This window comes from Eubalaena glacialis, chromosome 5 (genome assembly GCF_028564815.1).
Source record: "Eubalaena glacialis isolate mEubGla1 chromosome 5, mEubGla1.1.hap2.+ XY, whole genome shotgun sequence".
In the NCBI taxonomy this organism is placed as follows: domain Eukaryota; kingdom Metazoa; phylum Chordata; class Mammalia; order Artiodactyla; family Balaenidae; genus Eubalaena; species Eubalaena glacialis.
The window spans coordinates 78,225,002-78,237,909 of record NC_083720.1 but is presented as its reverse complement, the minus strand read 5'-3'; the positions used below and the strand labels follow the sequence as shown (position 1 = coordinate 78,237,909).

Sequence of the window (12,908 nt, the reverse complement as noted above, 5' to 3'; positions counted from 1 at the left end):
ATGTATGGATTTAATTTGTCCCTTTTGAAACAGGAGTCTGCCAAACCAGAGTGATTTTAAAAAAAAATAAATTTATTTATTTTAGGCTGCGTTGGGTCTTTGTTGCTGCACGCGGGCTTTCTCTAGTTGCAGCGAGCGGGGGCTGCGCTTTGTTGCGGTGCGTGGGCTTCTCATTGCGGTGGCTTCTCTTGTTGCGGAGCACGGGCTTTAGGCACACGGGCTTCAGTAGTTGCAGCACGCCGGCTCAGTAGTTGTGGCTCACGGGCTTAGTTGCTTCGCGGCATGTGGGATTTTCCCGGACCAGAGATCGAACCCGTGTCCCCTGCATTGGCAGGCGGATTCTTAACCAGTGCTCCACCAGGGAAGCCCCAGAGTGATGTTTTAAAGCATATACCTGATGTCACTCTTCTATCCTCAGGATAAAATCCAAACTACAAAGCCTAGCATGGAAGGTCCTTTATGATCTTTTGTTACTGTCTACTCCCCTTGCATGTTATACTCCTCTAATATTTAGTTATGTATGGTTCCATGTTGCCATACCTATGGGAATTTGCACATATATTCATTCCAGAAATATTTATTGAGTGCCTTCTAAATGCCAATGTCAGGCATTATATCAATACTAGTCGCTTGGGATACAATTAACAACAAAAAGAAAACCTAGTGTACTCATGGAATGTATTTTCTAGTTGGGAGAGAGAGGCAATAAACAAATATATACCATGTTTGGTGGTAATAAATTCTATGAAGAAAAGTAAGGAAAGGTAAGAGGGATTGAGGACAGAGTGCAAGGAGTTACTGAAGCTCAAAGAGAAATGTGCCCAAGGAAATCTTTTCATTCCCATTCTACTGCTATTTTCACTGTACCACAATGCTGGGTTAACAACCCCACCCCAAGTATTTGAGGTTGTGAGGAGTTAAATGCAAAAGGCACCATTAAAAGTAAGTGTTTCCATTGGCTTTCCAAGGACTGCTGGGCTTAAGATGGCGGGGAGAAATTGTGGATGTTCTATGGCACGCCATGTTTTATTTAAGTCACATTATGCTGACTCTCTGCCCTTTTTTCCTATTTTTAGAAATTAAATCAGCTGAAGGGAATATCAAATTCAAGGTAATTTTCATGGAATCAACTCCACTTATTCTATACAGTCAGCCAAATAGATTTTTACATAACGCATTCATATGCTAGGATATACTTTACATATATTGACTCATTTAATTTCTCATAATCACCTTGAGGTAGGTAGTATTAGTCCCACTTTACACACGAGGAAATTGAGGCACAAAAAATTGAAGTAACTTGTTGAAGGTCACATCTTCTCTCAACTGGATTACAGTAGCTTCTTAACCAATCTCCTTGCTTCTCCTCTAATCCACACAACAGCCAGAGAATACTTTAAAACCTGTTGAATACATCATGTCAGCCCCTGCTCAAACTTACCAATGGTTTTTCCTGACACACTTCAGTGTGGTCTGTAGGCCCTAAGTTATCTAGCCTTTGCTTACATCAACGTCTCCTTCCACTCTTACCCTTGCTCATAGAGCTCCAGCAATATTAGCATGTTTGCAGGTCCTCAGAAAGGCAAAGCTGTTTTACTTTCTGTTCTTTTAGTCTGGGAAACTATTTCCCCATATCTTTGCATGGCTTCCTCTTTTACATCATTGCCCTGCTCTCCTTAAAAACCTTCCTCTTACCCCATCACTGTCCTCTCACCTTGGCTGTTCTTCATGTGTACTTATACTTCCCTCAGTCTATCTGATTTATCTTTCATGGTTTGTTATCCCCAATAAAATGTAACTTTTGTGAGGGCGAGGGCCTTGTCTCTGTTCAGTGTTGCTTTCCTAGGGCCTAGAATAAAATAAGGCAAAACATGTATTTCACACATGGATGAATGAATAAAGCTTCACACAAGAGCTTATCCTTGGCTTTTATTTGGCTGCTTTGTTTAAATTTCAGAAGGCATTAAAGCAATTCTAAGTGTGGCTTTAAGATATAAAGTTTAACTACAGCGTTATTCGGACACAATTTTTCTTCCTCTATTTAACTATAAGCCCACAGAAAGTATAAACACCCAAAGATGGCAAACCAGGTAGGTTTGTGTAAGTTACTTTTTATAACAGTTAAAATACTTTCAAACAAGTATTTACTCTAGCACTGATGAACTATACTACTGAGGATATATGTACTCTATTAAGAAACTAATAATGACCATTGATAAAGGTCAGTCCTATCTACGAGTCTCAATCAGTGTTTGACATTTTTATGTACTGCACAGAAACAGGTGGAGCTTTTGCTAGGTAGGGATAGAAGAGCTGAAATAGCAGCCAATGACTATTCAGAGACTATGAAGCCCAAGTTCAAAGACGTTAAAATCAAATCTTTTTAATTGTTCTTGTGATCTAACTTTAGAAAATAAAGCAGTACATGATTTTTATAATTCCCCCATTTCTGACAGACAGCTAGGCATTAGCACATCAGAGCATAAGACAACGTAAGGGAAATAAACTGTAGAATTATGTTTTCTCCTCTTTGGGAGCTTACAATCCAACAGAGAAAGTACTTGTAGCCACTGTAGCTGGAAGGTTTATCAGGGAAGGTTTCATGGAGAAAGTGAAGATGAAGCTCTAGTAACTAACAAGTAGATTTTAATGACAAATGAGAACATTCTAAGAACTAAAGGTACAGATATGCAACAGTCTGAAAAAGAGGAAAGCAAGTTTCCTTGATGGGTTACAACAGCAATTCTTAACCTACAGACTATGGATAGGCTTCAAGGAACCCAGGAACAAATGGAACCTGTTAGTAAACATACTGTGCAATTTTCTAGGGAGAGGGTCAACAGCATTCATATTTTCAAAGGAGTCTATGTTGCAAAAGAAATTTATTTAAGAGTTTTTGTTTTAAGTCCTTGGACAATCAACCTCAAAAAGGTTGGGTTAAGAATGAAGACCTAGATCAGGCTAATAATACAGAATTTGACCCTTGCTTGAGGTTTAGGTACAGTGGATGGGTAAACAGGGTAAATTCAAGACTTGGTGATGAGTTAGAAATGAAAGGTCAGAGAAAAACATCAAGGATAAAATTAAGCTTCTGACTTGGGACAGTGAGTGCAGCCAGATATAGGCTTGGTGGAAGATGAGTTAAGTTTGGAGCATTCAGACAGAAATGGACAGCTGAAAATACAAGTCTACAGGCATTCACTATAAAGAATTAAAATTATCCTACCATTATTTGTAAACAATGGACTCAATAGTAGGAAACATCAGTACTTAAGGGAAAGAGTAAAATATGAGGAATGATTAAGATTGAGGTTGGAACAACTTGGTGTATAGCCCAAGAAAGGAAGTTAGGTCAATCATACCCCACAGAGATCAGGTGAAGGAAGTGATGAGATGCCAGCTTGTTAACAGTTGAGAGGGAGGTGAAAAAGCACAGACAGTGTAGGCCAGTGGCAAAAGTTTTATCAAGGTTTCATCTGTAGCAGAGATTCTTAACATTTTGGGGGGGACACATCTTTTTGGTAAAAATTGATCGCCCCCTTCTCATAGAAGTGAACATATACATAAAATTTTACATGTAAGCTTAAGGGGTTCACAGACACCTGGATTAAAGTTTAATGATCTATAAAATCCTCAAGGCTGCATAATGTAACACTGATATTTCCAAATATGGTTTATAGACTCATGATGAACTATCATACCTCTCAGTAACAACTGCTCCTTTAGAAGTGCATTTTGCTGGGTATACTGCCTAGACTTAATACTGTTACAAGAAAGAAACTAGTTATGGGTATTAACTGGGAGATTCCAATTTCTGAAAATGATGGTAGGTTGGGGATTGTTAGTCTGGCTAAAATATGTGTTATCAGAATTAAAAGAATTTTATGACCTACAGAGCCAAGTAAGATTTACTAATTCATTTGCAATGGCAAAGGTGACTGTACTTCTTTTCCATGAGAAATTGCCCTGACACTTAACAGAGAAGTTCTCAGAAGTCTCTCCATGGTTTCCACAGTGCCCCTTCATCTTATTTCATGTCTTTCTTACCCCCAGCGTCAATCTCAGCTTTTCTTAAAAAAGGCAATATCAAACCCAAACATCATCTCTAGCTATAGCTAGAGATAAATACAACATCATTTTCTGACATACTGACTGCAAATAAAAAACCATGCCCTAGAGTTTTGTAAAGATCATAATGTGAAAGAGGACTATATTGCTCTTAACCACCCTAAGATACAACCATTTTAAGTTTCTAAAACTTACGGACTGAGATGTAGAAAGTCAAGTAGTAACTTTAGAGCTCTATAATAGGACATTATTATCATTTAAGAAATATATTTAATTATACTGCCTACCTAACAATGACCATATATGGGTAAGAGATTAATTTTAAATGTATAGTAATTTCACTACTTATAAAGAAATACTAATAAATATGTACATTTATTCTACTAATTCATGAATCTAGAGAAGCATTTATTCACTTATAAATTTTGTTTTCTCTGGTTGATTTTAAATCTTTTCATCTTACTTGATTTTTTTTTCCGGCAGCTAAACTAGAAATTTATAGTTTTTCTCCTAAAAAATGCAATGATGTTCTTTCTTATAAATTGCCCTCTCTGATTTTCTTGTCAGCCTGCTTCAAGGAAATCCAGGTGTTCAATACACTTGCTCGCAGTTTGGCCCAAATCAAATGGTTGTTTAATCCAAATATCTGAGCAGCAAACTGAGCTGATCCTTCTGGAGAAAGTATGGTTGAACAGCCAAGACCTATTCATAAAAGAAAAGACAGAAAATTGAGCTGTAAATTAATAATGAAAATACCACTTACCCAACTATTTTATACTCTCAGAAGCCCTGCTAGCCACAGACAATACAGCTACTATATTATCCTTATCTGAAGTAAGATCTGTGGAAGGAGTTTCCATCTTTACTCTTTAGAGTGATAAAGTGATTATAATATGATAAGTAATATTTATCAGCCAGGAACAGATATTTTATATACAACTATCACTCTTCTCACTGAATCCACTTGCAAAGAAATTTACCTTTTTCAAAGTTCTTTTCACATACATTATCCCTTTAAATCCCTGGTGAAACGCAATAGAAATAAAACAAGGAATGAGGTAAGTGGGTAGAATCATCTGTTCTTAGACAAACCTGAGGTATGTTAATTGTTTTGGTAATTTTCTAGTTATTCCTTTTGTTTTTGCACTTGAATTATTCTAACATTTTTAAGCAGTGGAAAAGTCAAATCCATAAAATAATTTTAAGAAATATTATAAATAAATTCAATAGTAATAAGATCTAAATGACAGTAGACTAAGAAAGTAACTTCCTCGGGGGCCACAGGTTTGCTCAGGCAGTTTCTTGAGGTGGTACTATTATGTCTGTGTCATTAGAGTCAAGGACTAAATAGGTTATAGATCCAAAAGCTCCAATTTCCCTAAATACTCTTGGAATTCATCAGGCTCTTTGACTCTCACTATCCCCAATAAGAGCAGACTAAAGTATAAATCACAAGATTTAATTTGTATTAATCAGTTTACACAGCTCAGCTACTTACTACATAACCAACATCAGCCAAATTAATTTTAGTGTCCTTATCTGTAACATGGGAATGATAACTAGTAGCTACCTTATGTGAGGAGTCAATGAGTTAATACAGATAAAGTGCCTGGAGCAGTGCCTGACACATAGTAAATACTCAATGAATGTCAACCATTATTAGTAGTAAACTAGGTAGAGTATTCCACTCTAGCAACTGAAATACCTGTGCCTATTGCCCATGACTCACTTTCTGATGTTAAGAAAACCTAATTAGCAAAAAATTAAGTTACCTGGTGAGCATGCCATAAGAGCAAGAGGAACGGAGTTTTCAGGATCTTACACAGGCCACTGTGAAAACGTTCCTCAAAAGATTCTCCCCAGTTCTAATGATCAGAATCTAAAAATATTCTAGGTTCTGTCTCTCCTTGGATATTACTAGGTAAAAACTGCCACATATTTGCTCAAAATTCCTTTTTCTAAGCTCCATGGATAATAATATCTATACTATTCCTCTGGCATAAATTTGGGTATAGTTTCATCTATAGTTATAGATTTTTAACTTGGGAAGTTGATATAATCAGATCAGTCTAGCTAAAGATAGATTAGTCACAAGATGTGTGTATCTCTGAAACCTATAAAAACAACAGTAAAGGGAATAAAGAAAATAGACATAAACATACACAAACAAAGAGATAACAGCAATAACATTTTGGCAAATGGAGTAGTAACTTAGCAGACCAAGAAAATTTAATCCTAACTAGAAGCAGGGAAAGATGAGAAGCAACCTGACATTACAGAACCCACTCAAAGGTTGAGGAACTGGTGACACCAGATACCTTTTAGGGGAGGAATCAGGTTGAAAATGGGGCTAAAAAGGAGAAGACTGAGTGAAAGTCAAGGAGAAGACTGAGTGAAAGTCAAGAAGAAGTAAGGCCATCAGATCCTCCTCCCCACTCTGTGTACCTGAACAATGGCCCCTTCTGCACCGTGGCAGAGTTTTAAATTCTTCTGGAGGCAAAACAGACTTTAGTCCAGACTTCTGTGCCAACCGGGCACAGGTGAAGCAAGGAATGCCACGGTGAAAACATGGGATTAAGCTTGCACACGTTAACAAACTCAGCAAGAGACTGAGACTAAAAAGGTTCTCTGGTAATTCTGGCCAACACATGAGAAAAGATCAAAGACACTGATGTGAGGGGTTATTGAAAGAATGACCCTACAAGATCACTCACAGTGGAGGCCACTTTTGACAAGCCCTACCCACTTGCAGAGCTTCCAATTGGTTTTTTATAACACTTTTTATTAAAAATTTATTTATTTATTTATTTATTTGGCCGTACCAGGTCTTAGTTGCGGCACGCAGGATCTTCGTTGCCGTGTGCGGGATCTTCATTGCAGCATGTGGGATCTTTTAGTTGCGGCATGCATGTGGGATCTAGTTCCCTGACCAGGGATCGAACCTGTGCCCCCTGCATTGGGAGCGTGAAGTCTTAGCCACTGGACCACCAGGGAAGTCCCTCCAATTGGTTTTTACAGTGCCATTCTTAAACAAGAGAAAACAGCCAAGGCTTAGCAAACAGCTATGGAAAGGAACTAATATGAAAGGAACAATAATAATCTCAGAGAGATACAAGAGGTTATTGCAAAGATTAAACAAGAAAACGATGTTTGGGGAGGTGGTAGGGGGAGACCAGAGAACAAAAAAGAGCTGTAAGAAATTCAAAATACCACGTTCAAAATGAAAAGCTCAATAGATGGGTTGAAATGTAAAGTTGAAGAGATCTTCCAGAAAGTATGGCAACAAGAATAAGAAAACAGGGACCTCCCTGGTGGTCCAGTGGGTAAGACTCCACGCTCCCCATGCAGGGGGCCCGGGTTCGATTCCTGGTCGGGGAACTAGATCCCACATGCATGCTGCAACTAAGAGTCCGCATGTCACAATGAAGATCCTGCGTGCCGCAACTACGAAGTCCGCATGCCACAACTAAGACCTGGCACAGCCAAAAATAAAATAAATAAATATTAAAAAAAAAAAAAAAAGAGAGAATAAGAAAATAAAATAGAAATCAAGGCGGTGAAAAGTAAATCCAAAAATGAAAGAAGAAAGAAAATGGAGGCGGAAGGAAATTATTAAGTAATTCAAGAAAATTTCCCAGGACTAAAGAATCAAAGTTCCAGATTAAAAGAGCCCACTGCAAGCCCAGGATGAAAACAGACTCACCAAGACGCATCTTCGTGAAATTTAAGAATAATGGATTGATAAAAGATCCAAGAAGTTTCCAGAAAGAAACAAAATTCATAAATGACCTAGAACCAGAATGGTGGAAGGGCACTGGAGTTCTCAATAACTCTGGAAGCTAGAAGACAGAGGACTAATGACCTCAAAATTCTGACAGGGCTTCCCTGGTAGCGCAGTGGTTAAGAATCCGCCTGCCAATGCAGGGAACACAGGTTCGAGCCCTGGTCCGGGAAGATCCCACATGCCACGGAGCAACTAAGCTCATGCACCACAACTACTGAGCCTGCCCACCACAACTACTGAAGCCCGTGCGCCTAGAGCCCGAGCTCCGCAACGAGAGAAGCCACCGCAATGAGAAGCCCACACACTGCAACAAAGAGTAGTCCCTGCTCACCGCAACTAGAGAAAGCCCGCGAGCAGCAACAAAGACCCAACGCAGCCAAAAATAAATAAAATAAATAAATTAAAAAAAGAAAAAATTCTGACAGAAAATAGTTTTCAACCTCGAATTCTATTCCTAAATTATCAAATCAGACTGAGCTACAATAAAAACGTTTTAGGTATACAAGGTCTCAAAAAGTTTATCTTCTGTACCCTTTCCTCAGGAAGTTCCCTAGAATGCTCTCCAACAAAAAGTAAACCAAGAAGGTAAAGATATGGGACCTAGGAAACAGGAGATCCGAGACTAGAGAAAGGCAAAATGAATGTCCAGGGTGCTGTAGAGAGAGATCCTAAGACAAGAGCAGTGCAACAGGCCTACAGAGAAGCCAGTCCATATGGGAACATGTCAGAGGGCACAATTACTTAACACGTATCAAGAGTGGATTCACACTTACACGACTGTGAGAAAAATATGAGGTTTATTAAGTAATAAGCAGATCGACTCTTACTGAAACAGTATTGACACTCAGGCCTTGTAGATCAGATCATTATCTTGGACCATGATGAGCACACAACAATACTGTTATTTTATGATATCCTGCTCAGCCAGCCAACTGATGAAACTTCCTTGGTTTTAATTATTCTAATCTCTAATTTTTAAATATTTTATTTCCTCTACAGAAGTAACAATCACATTTACAAAAAACAAAACAACAAAATACCATGAATGATGTATTCTTGGGTTGGGAAAAAAACCAAAACCAAAACCAAATCTGAACTTGATCTAACAACAGACTTTACCACCACTTTACAGAAAATAGGGGATGGAAGAGCATGTTAAACAACACCCAGGAATGTAATCAGCTAAATCCAGAATGCGGAAAATTCTATAGGAGAAATGAAAGAGGAAAAAAAAAGGAAGATTAAAAGAGACTTAAGAGATATATAAACTAAGTGCAATATAAGGGCTATGTTGGATCTTAAGTTGAATAAACAAACTGTAAAAACAAATGAGACAACTGGAAAAACTTGAACACTAATTGGAAATTAGATTTTAAGAAATTATCATTAATTTTTCTTAGGTGTGAATATGGTATCATAATTATGATTTTAAAACTAGGGTCTTTATCATTTAGAAAGGCATACGTAAATATTGAAGTATAAAATGCCATAATCTCTCAGATCTGCTTTAAATAATCCAGCAGGAGAGGGCTACAGATGCAGCAAGATGTTAATTTCTGAAGCTGGGTAACGGGTACGTGAGATTTCATTATGTTATTCTCTCTACTACAGTGCATATTTGAAACTTTTTAATAAACATTTTTTAAAAATTCAATTATCTTACCACTGGGTAATCGAAGAGAAGACCACACATCCTGAGCTCCCCAGTCTGGAGTGAGGGGAGGACAGCTGATAACTGGATATGCTGTGTTACCAGACATCACTGGTCCTAAACCATTGCTTCTGCCTGCCACTGCCACAAATACAGTAGGAATGCCACCCCCTAGGCAAATTACAAGTTTATAATTAGGCTAAGCACTCAAGAGATTTAAAGATAGGTTAAAAAAAAAAAAAGGGCCCATGTGTAGTAACTCCTTGAGTTCTTTAACAGTAGTCTCCAGAAAAAGCACTATATTGACACTATTATTAAATATATATTCAAAATATAAGGTTCACTCTGCCACTTACTGTATATCAAGTAATGAAGTAGCAAGAAGAAGTTTGGCCATCTTTGAGATCTGTAGTATAAAGGAGGTATAACACCAGGGTGTGAGTGAGGGAATGGTTCAACGGCCCCTTCTACTATTGCTACTTTGGCTCGCTGAAGCAAAGAATGACACCACCTGAAGCGGCATCTGTCCTGGTGTCTTTCAACCAACAGGGTATGGGAGACACAATGAATAGAGACTAGAGGTTTAGTGACACTTTTTTTTTTTTTAATTTTTCAATTTTATTTTTTTTTTATATAGCAGGTTCTTATTAGTCATCAATTTTATACACATCAGTGTATACATGTCAATCCCAATCGCCCAATTCATCACACCACCATCCCCACCCCCCCGTGGCTTCCCCACCTTGGTGTCCATACGTTTGTTCTCTACATCTGTGTCTTGATTTCTGCCCTGCAAACCGGTTCATCTGTACCATTTTTCTAGTTTCCACATATATGCGTTTAGTGACACTTCTTGAAATAAGAGTTGAGGAACTGAATTCAATAATACAGTACCCAAATATTTAAGACCCTTCAATATATTTTTAAACATACCTCATAAATACTTTATTCTTTCATAAATTCATAAGTTATTCCTTTGTTTCCTACAACAGTGATTCCTAACTTAGAATCCAAAATTTTATGTTTGCATTTTTCTGGAGAAAGAGATCTGGCTTATATTAGCTTATCGAAGAGGTCTGAGACATTCCCACCCACCCCCTGAAAAAAAAACCCTCCAAAATTCAGTAACTATGCTCCTATAGCAATTACCTTCAGAAGGAATACTCAACCAATATTTTTTCCAGTTGAGAAACATTCCAATCTACAGGGCTCCATATTTTAGATGCTATCCCATCAAGACATTTCTTTTATACACTAAATTCTGAAATTATTCCTTAATTTCATGTTTGACTGCCTCCCAGGAAAGGCTGACGGTTAAAGATACTTGAGAGGATCCGCTGCTTCAACCCTAGGCCCTCCTTCTGTAATTGACGTGGGGCCTATCTTCTGTTGGAGCATATTAGAAACAATGCTTGAGGGGATTAGGTAAAGACTAATTCTAGTCTTCATTTTCCTCCCATGCTTCCATTTTCAGTTCTTTCTCCCTGGTCCATTCTTTTGTAAGCTCCTAGAGCACCTTAAAACTTATGGAGGTAAACATCATGAAAGCCTAGAATATCACATTTTTTCCCTTGGAATGTGGCGAAACTATTTTTCAGCATTATTAGCCTAAACATAAAATTTGGGGCAAAATCAGGAGAACTTCCTGAAATGCTCTAGTTATTCTACATTTACCTTCATACTCAGCTTTAATCCTCAGAGTTTCATCTGGTCCTTTATGGGCAGATGTTACCCTAAGTTCACAGGGAATGCCAAAATTTCCACAAGTCTTCTTAATTTTTTCACAGTGACTAAGATCAGAGGTTGAGCCCATCAATACTACAACCCTGCACTGACTTTCTGGTTTCAGAAGCAACTGGAAAAGAAAAACATGAATATGCAAAAGAAGGCAAAGACAAAAATGAATAAATATAGGAATGAGTACTGTAAGAATAGTCAGTTTACAGAGCTATAGTTTATAGTAAAATTATAACCTGCCACAATATTTCCTTTAATAGACCAAATTTAAGACAGACAAGCAGAACAAAATGATAGAGGATTTATTTTTCAAAATAACCTCTATATATAAAGGAAAGTGGTCTTCATAACTAAGACCTAATGAGTAAGATTTTTAATCAGATAAATTGTTTACTATTGTAATAAAAAGCAAGGATAAATACTCAAACCTTTTAATTAATATTCAGGAAGCTACAATATAAAATATGTCACTGAAAATTTTTAGTACATTCTGTTCAATGGGGGTTTTAAGGTATAATCAGCCATAGTAGAAGTCATATTATAAATCTTTTTAAGTTAGTTGCTTGGAATTCAAAATGCATGTTCCTATGGAAATGATGTTCTAAAAAGTAGTTACTACCCTTGGATAACCATAAACCCCATTCAATTTCCATGGAATTATACTAATAATAATACCATAAATTTTAGAGTGACATTTTAATGTCACATGGAGTTCCAATTCTAAACTCTTGCTAGTGGAACTCTGAGTAGCAGTGGAGAGGTGGGTAAGAAATGTAAGGCTTCTCCTGTAGGGGGCAGGGAGGAAAGGATTCCAGGTTTCCCCAACAGGATTTGGGAGATGAGGACTGGCCAGTTTCACAGCAGGGAGTTCCAGTATGCCAGTGAGGATAGTTCAGCTGGTACATTTTTTAAAGGTGCTCCTTTCTTTAAAGTCACTGGAAAAAAGAAAAGCACTGCACCCTCTCATTTTTTTTTTTTTTTTTTCTTTTTGAAGCAAGATTTTCTTGGAGAAAAACATACAATACAATACTGATTTATTACAAAAGGTTTACCTCTACTCTTTCTGCAACCCACTCAAAATTTTTCTTTACCATCTGCAGCCCTTCAGGAGTTACTTCCTTGAGGTCACGATACGACTAGAAAATAAGATAGAAAGTTTAGAATACAAGTACTAGATGTGCATGACCTCCCCCTACTCCCTCCCCCAAAAAACACCCAGCAACTAGATCTAGTAAGCAGAGATGACTGATGTGAGCCACCATTATAGAGACTCACTACTCTCACCCAATTCCCAGACCTAAGTCAGTTCAAAGAGCCAGAGTTTTCTGATAGAAAAGAAGACTGGGTAAAGTATTCTATTAGTAATATTTTTCCTATCTAAAATTATTTGGTTTCTGAGTTTTGGGTACAGATTATGAAGAGTTTGCATAGCAAAGGATATATCTGAAAATGTATGTGAGTCAACAAATTCATTTCCTGAATTAGACTAGAGAAAGTTCAGATGGTGATGTATACTTGTATTTTCATTTGAGTTACTACACCAGCAACTACAATTAGCTGCCCTGACAATTCTTACGTATTAAGTATAGAGAGGGTCTTGCCCTAATTTTGTTTTTCATAGGAAAGAGCAGATATGGAGCCTGATAAGATCTGCAAGACCCGAGTTCC

The 12,908-nt window shown here is 37.6% G+C and overlaps 1 protein-coding gene across 1 annotated transcript in view; it reads right to left on the bottom strand.

The window, feature by feature from the left end:
- Positions 1-1,926: 1,926 nt before the first annotated feature.
- The window catches only part of PAICS (phosphoribosylaminoimidazole carboxylase and phosphoribosylaminoimidazolesuccinocarboxamide synthase), a 51,006-nt gene continuing 40,024 nt past the window's right edge, over positions 1,927-12,908 (bottom strand). Inside the window, exons 11-14 of the mRNA XM_061192329.1 lie at positions 12,293-12,376; positions 11,178-11,358; positions 9,516-9,674; positions 1,927-4,770 (exon numbers count right to left, since the gene is read on the bottom strand). Of these exons, the coding sequence (XP_061048312.1) occupies positions 4,604-4,770; positions 9,516-9,674; positions 11,178-11,358; positions 12,293-12,376 (591 nt within the window). The 3' untranslated portion in view covers positions 1,927-4,603. The remainder of the gene's footprint in view (positions 4,771-9,515; positions 9,675-11,177; positions 11,359-12,292; positions 12,377-12,908) is intronic.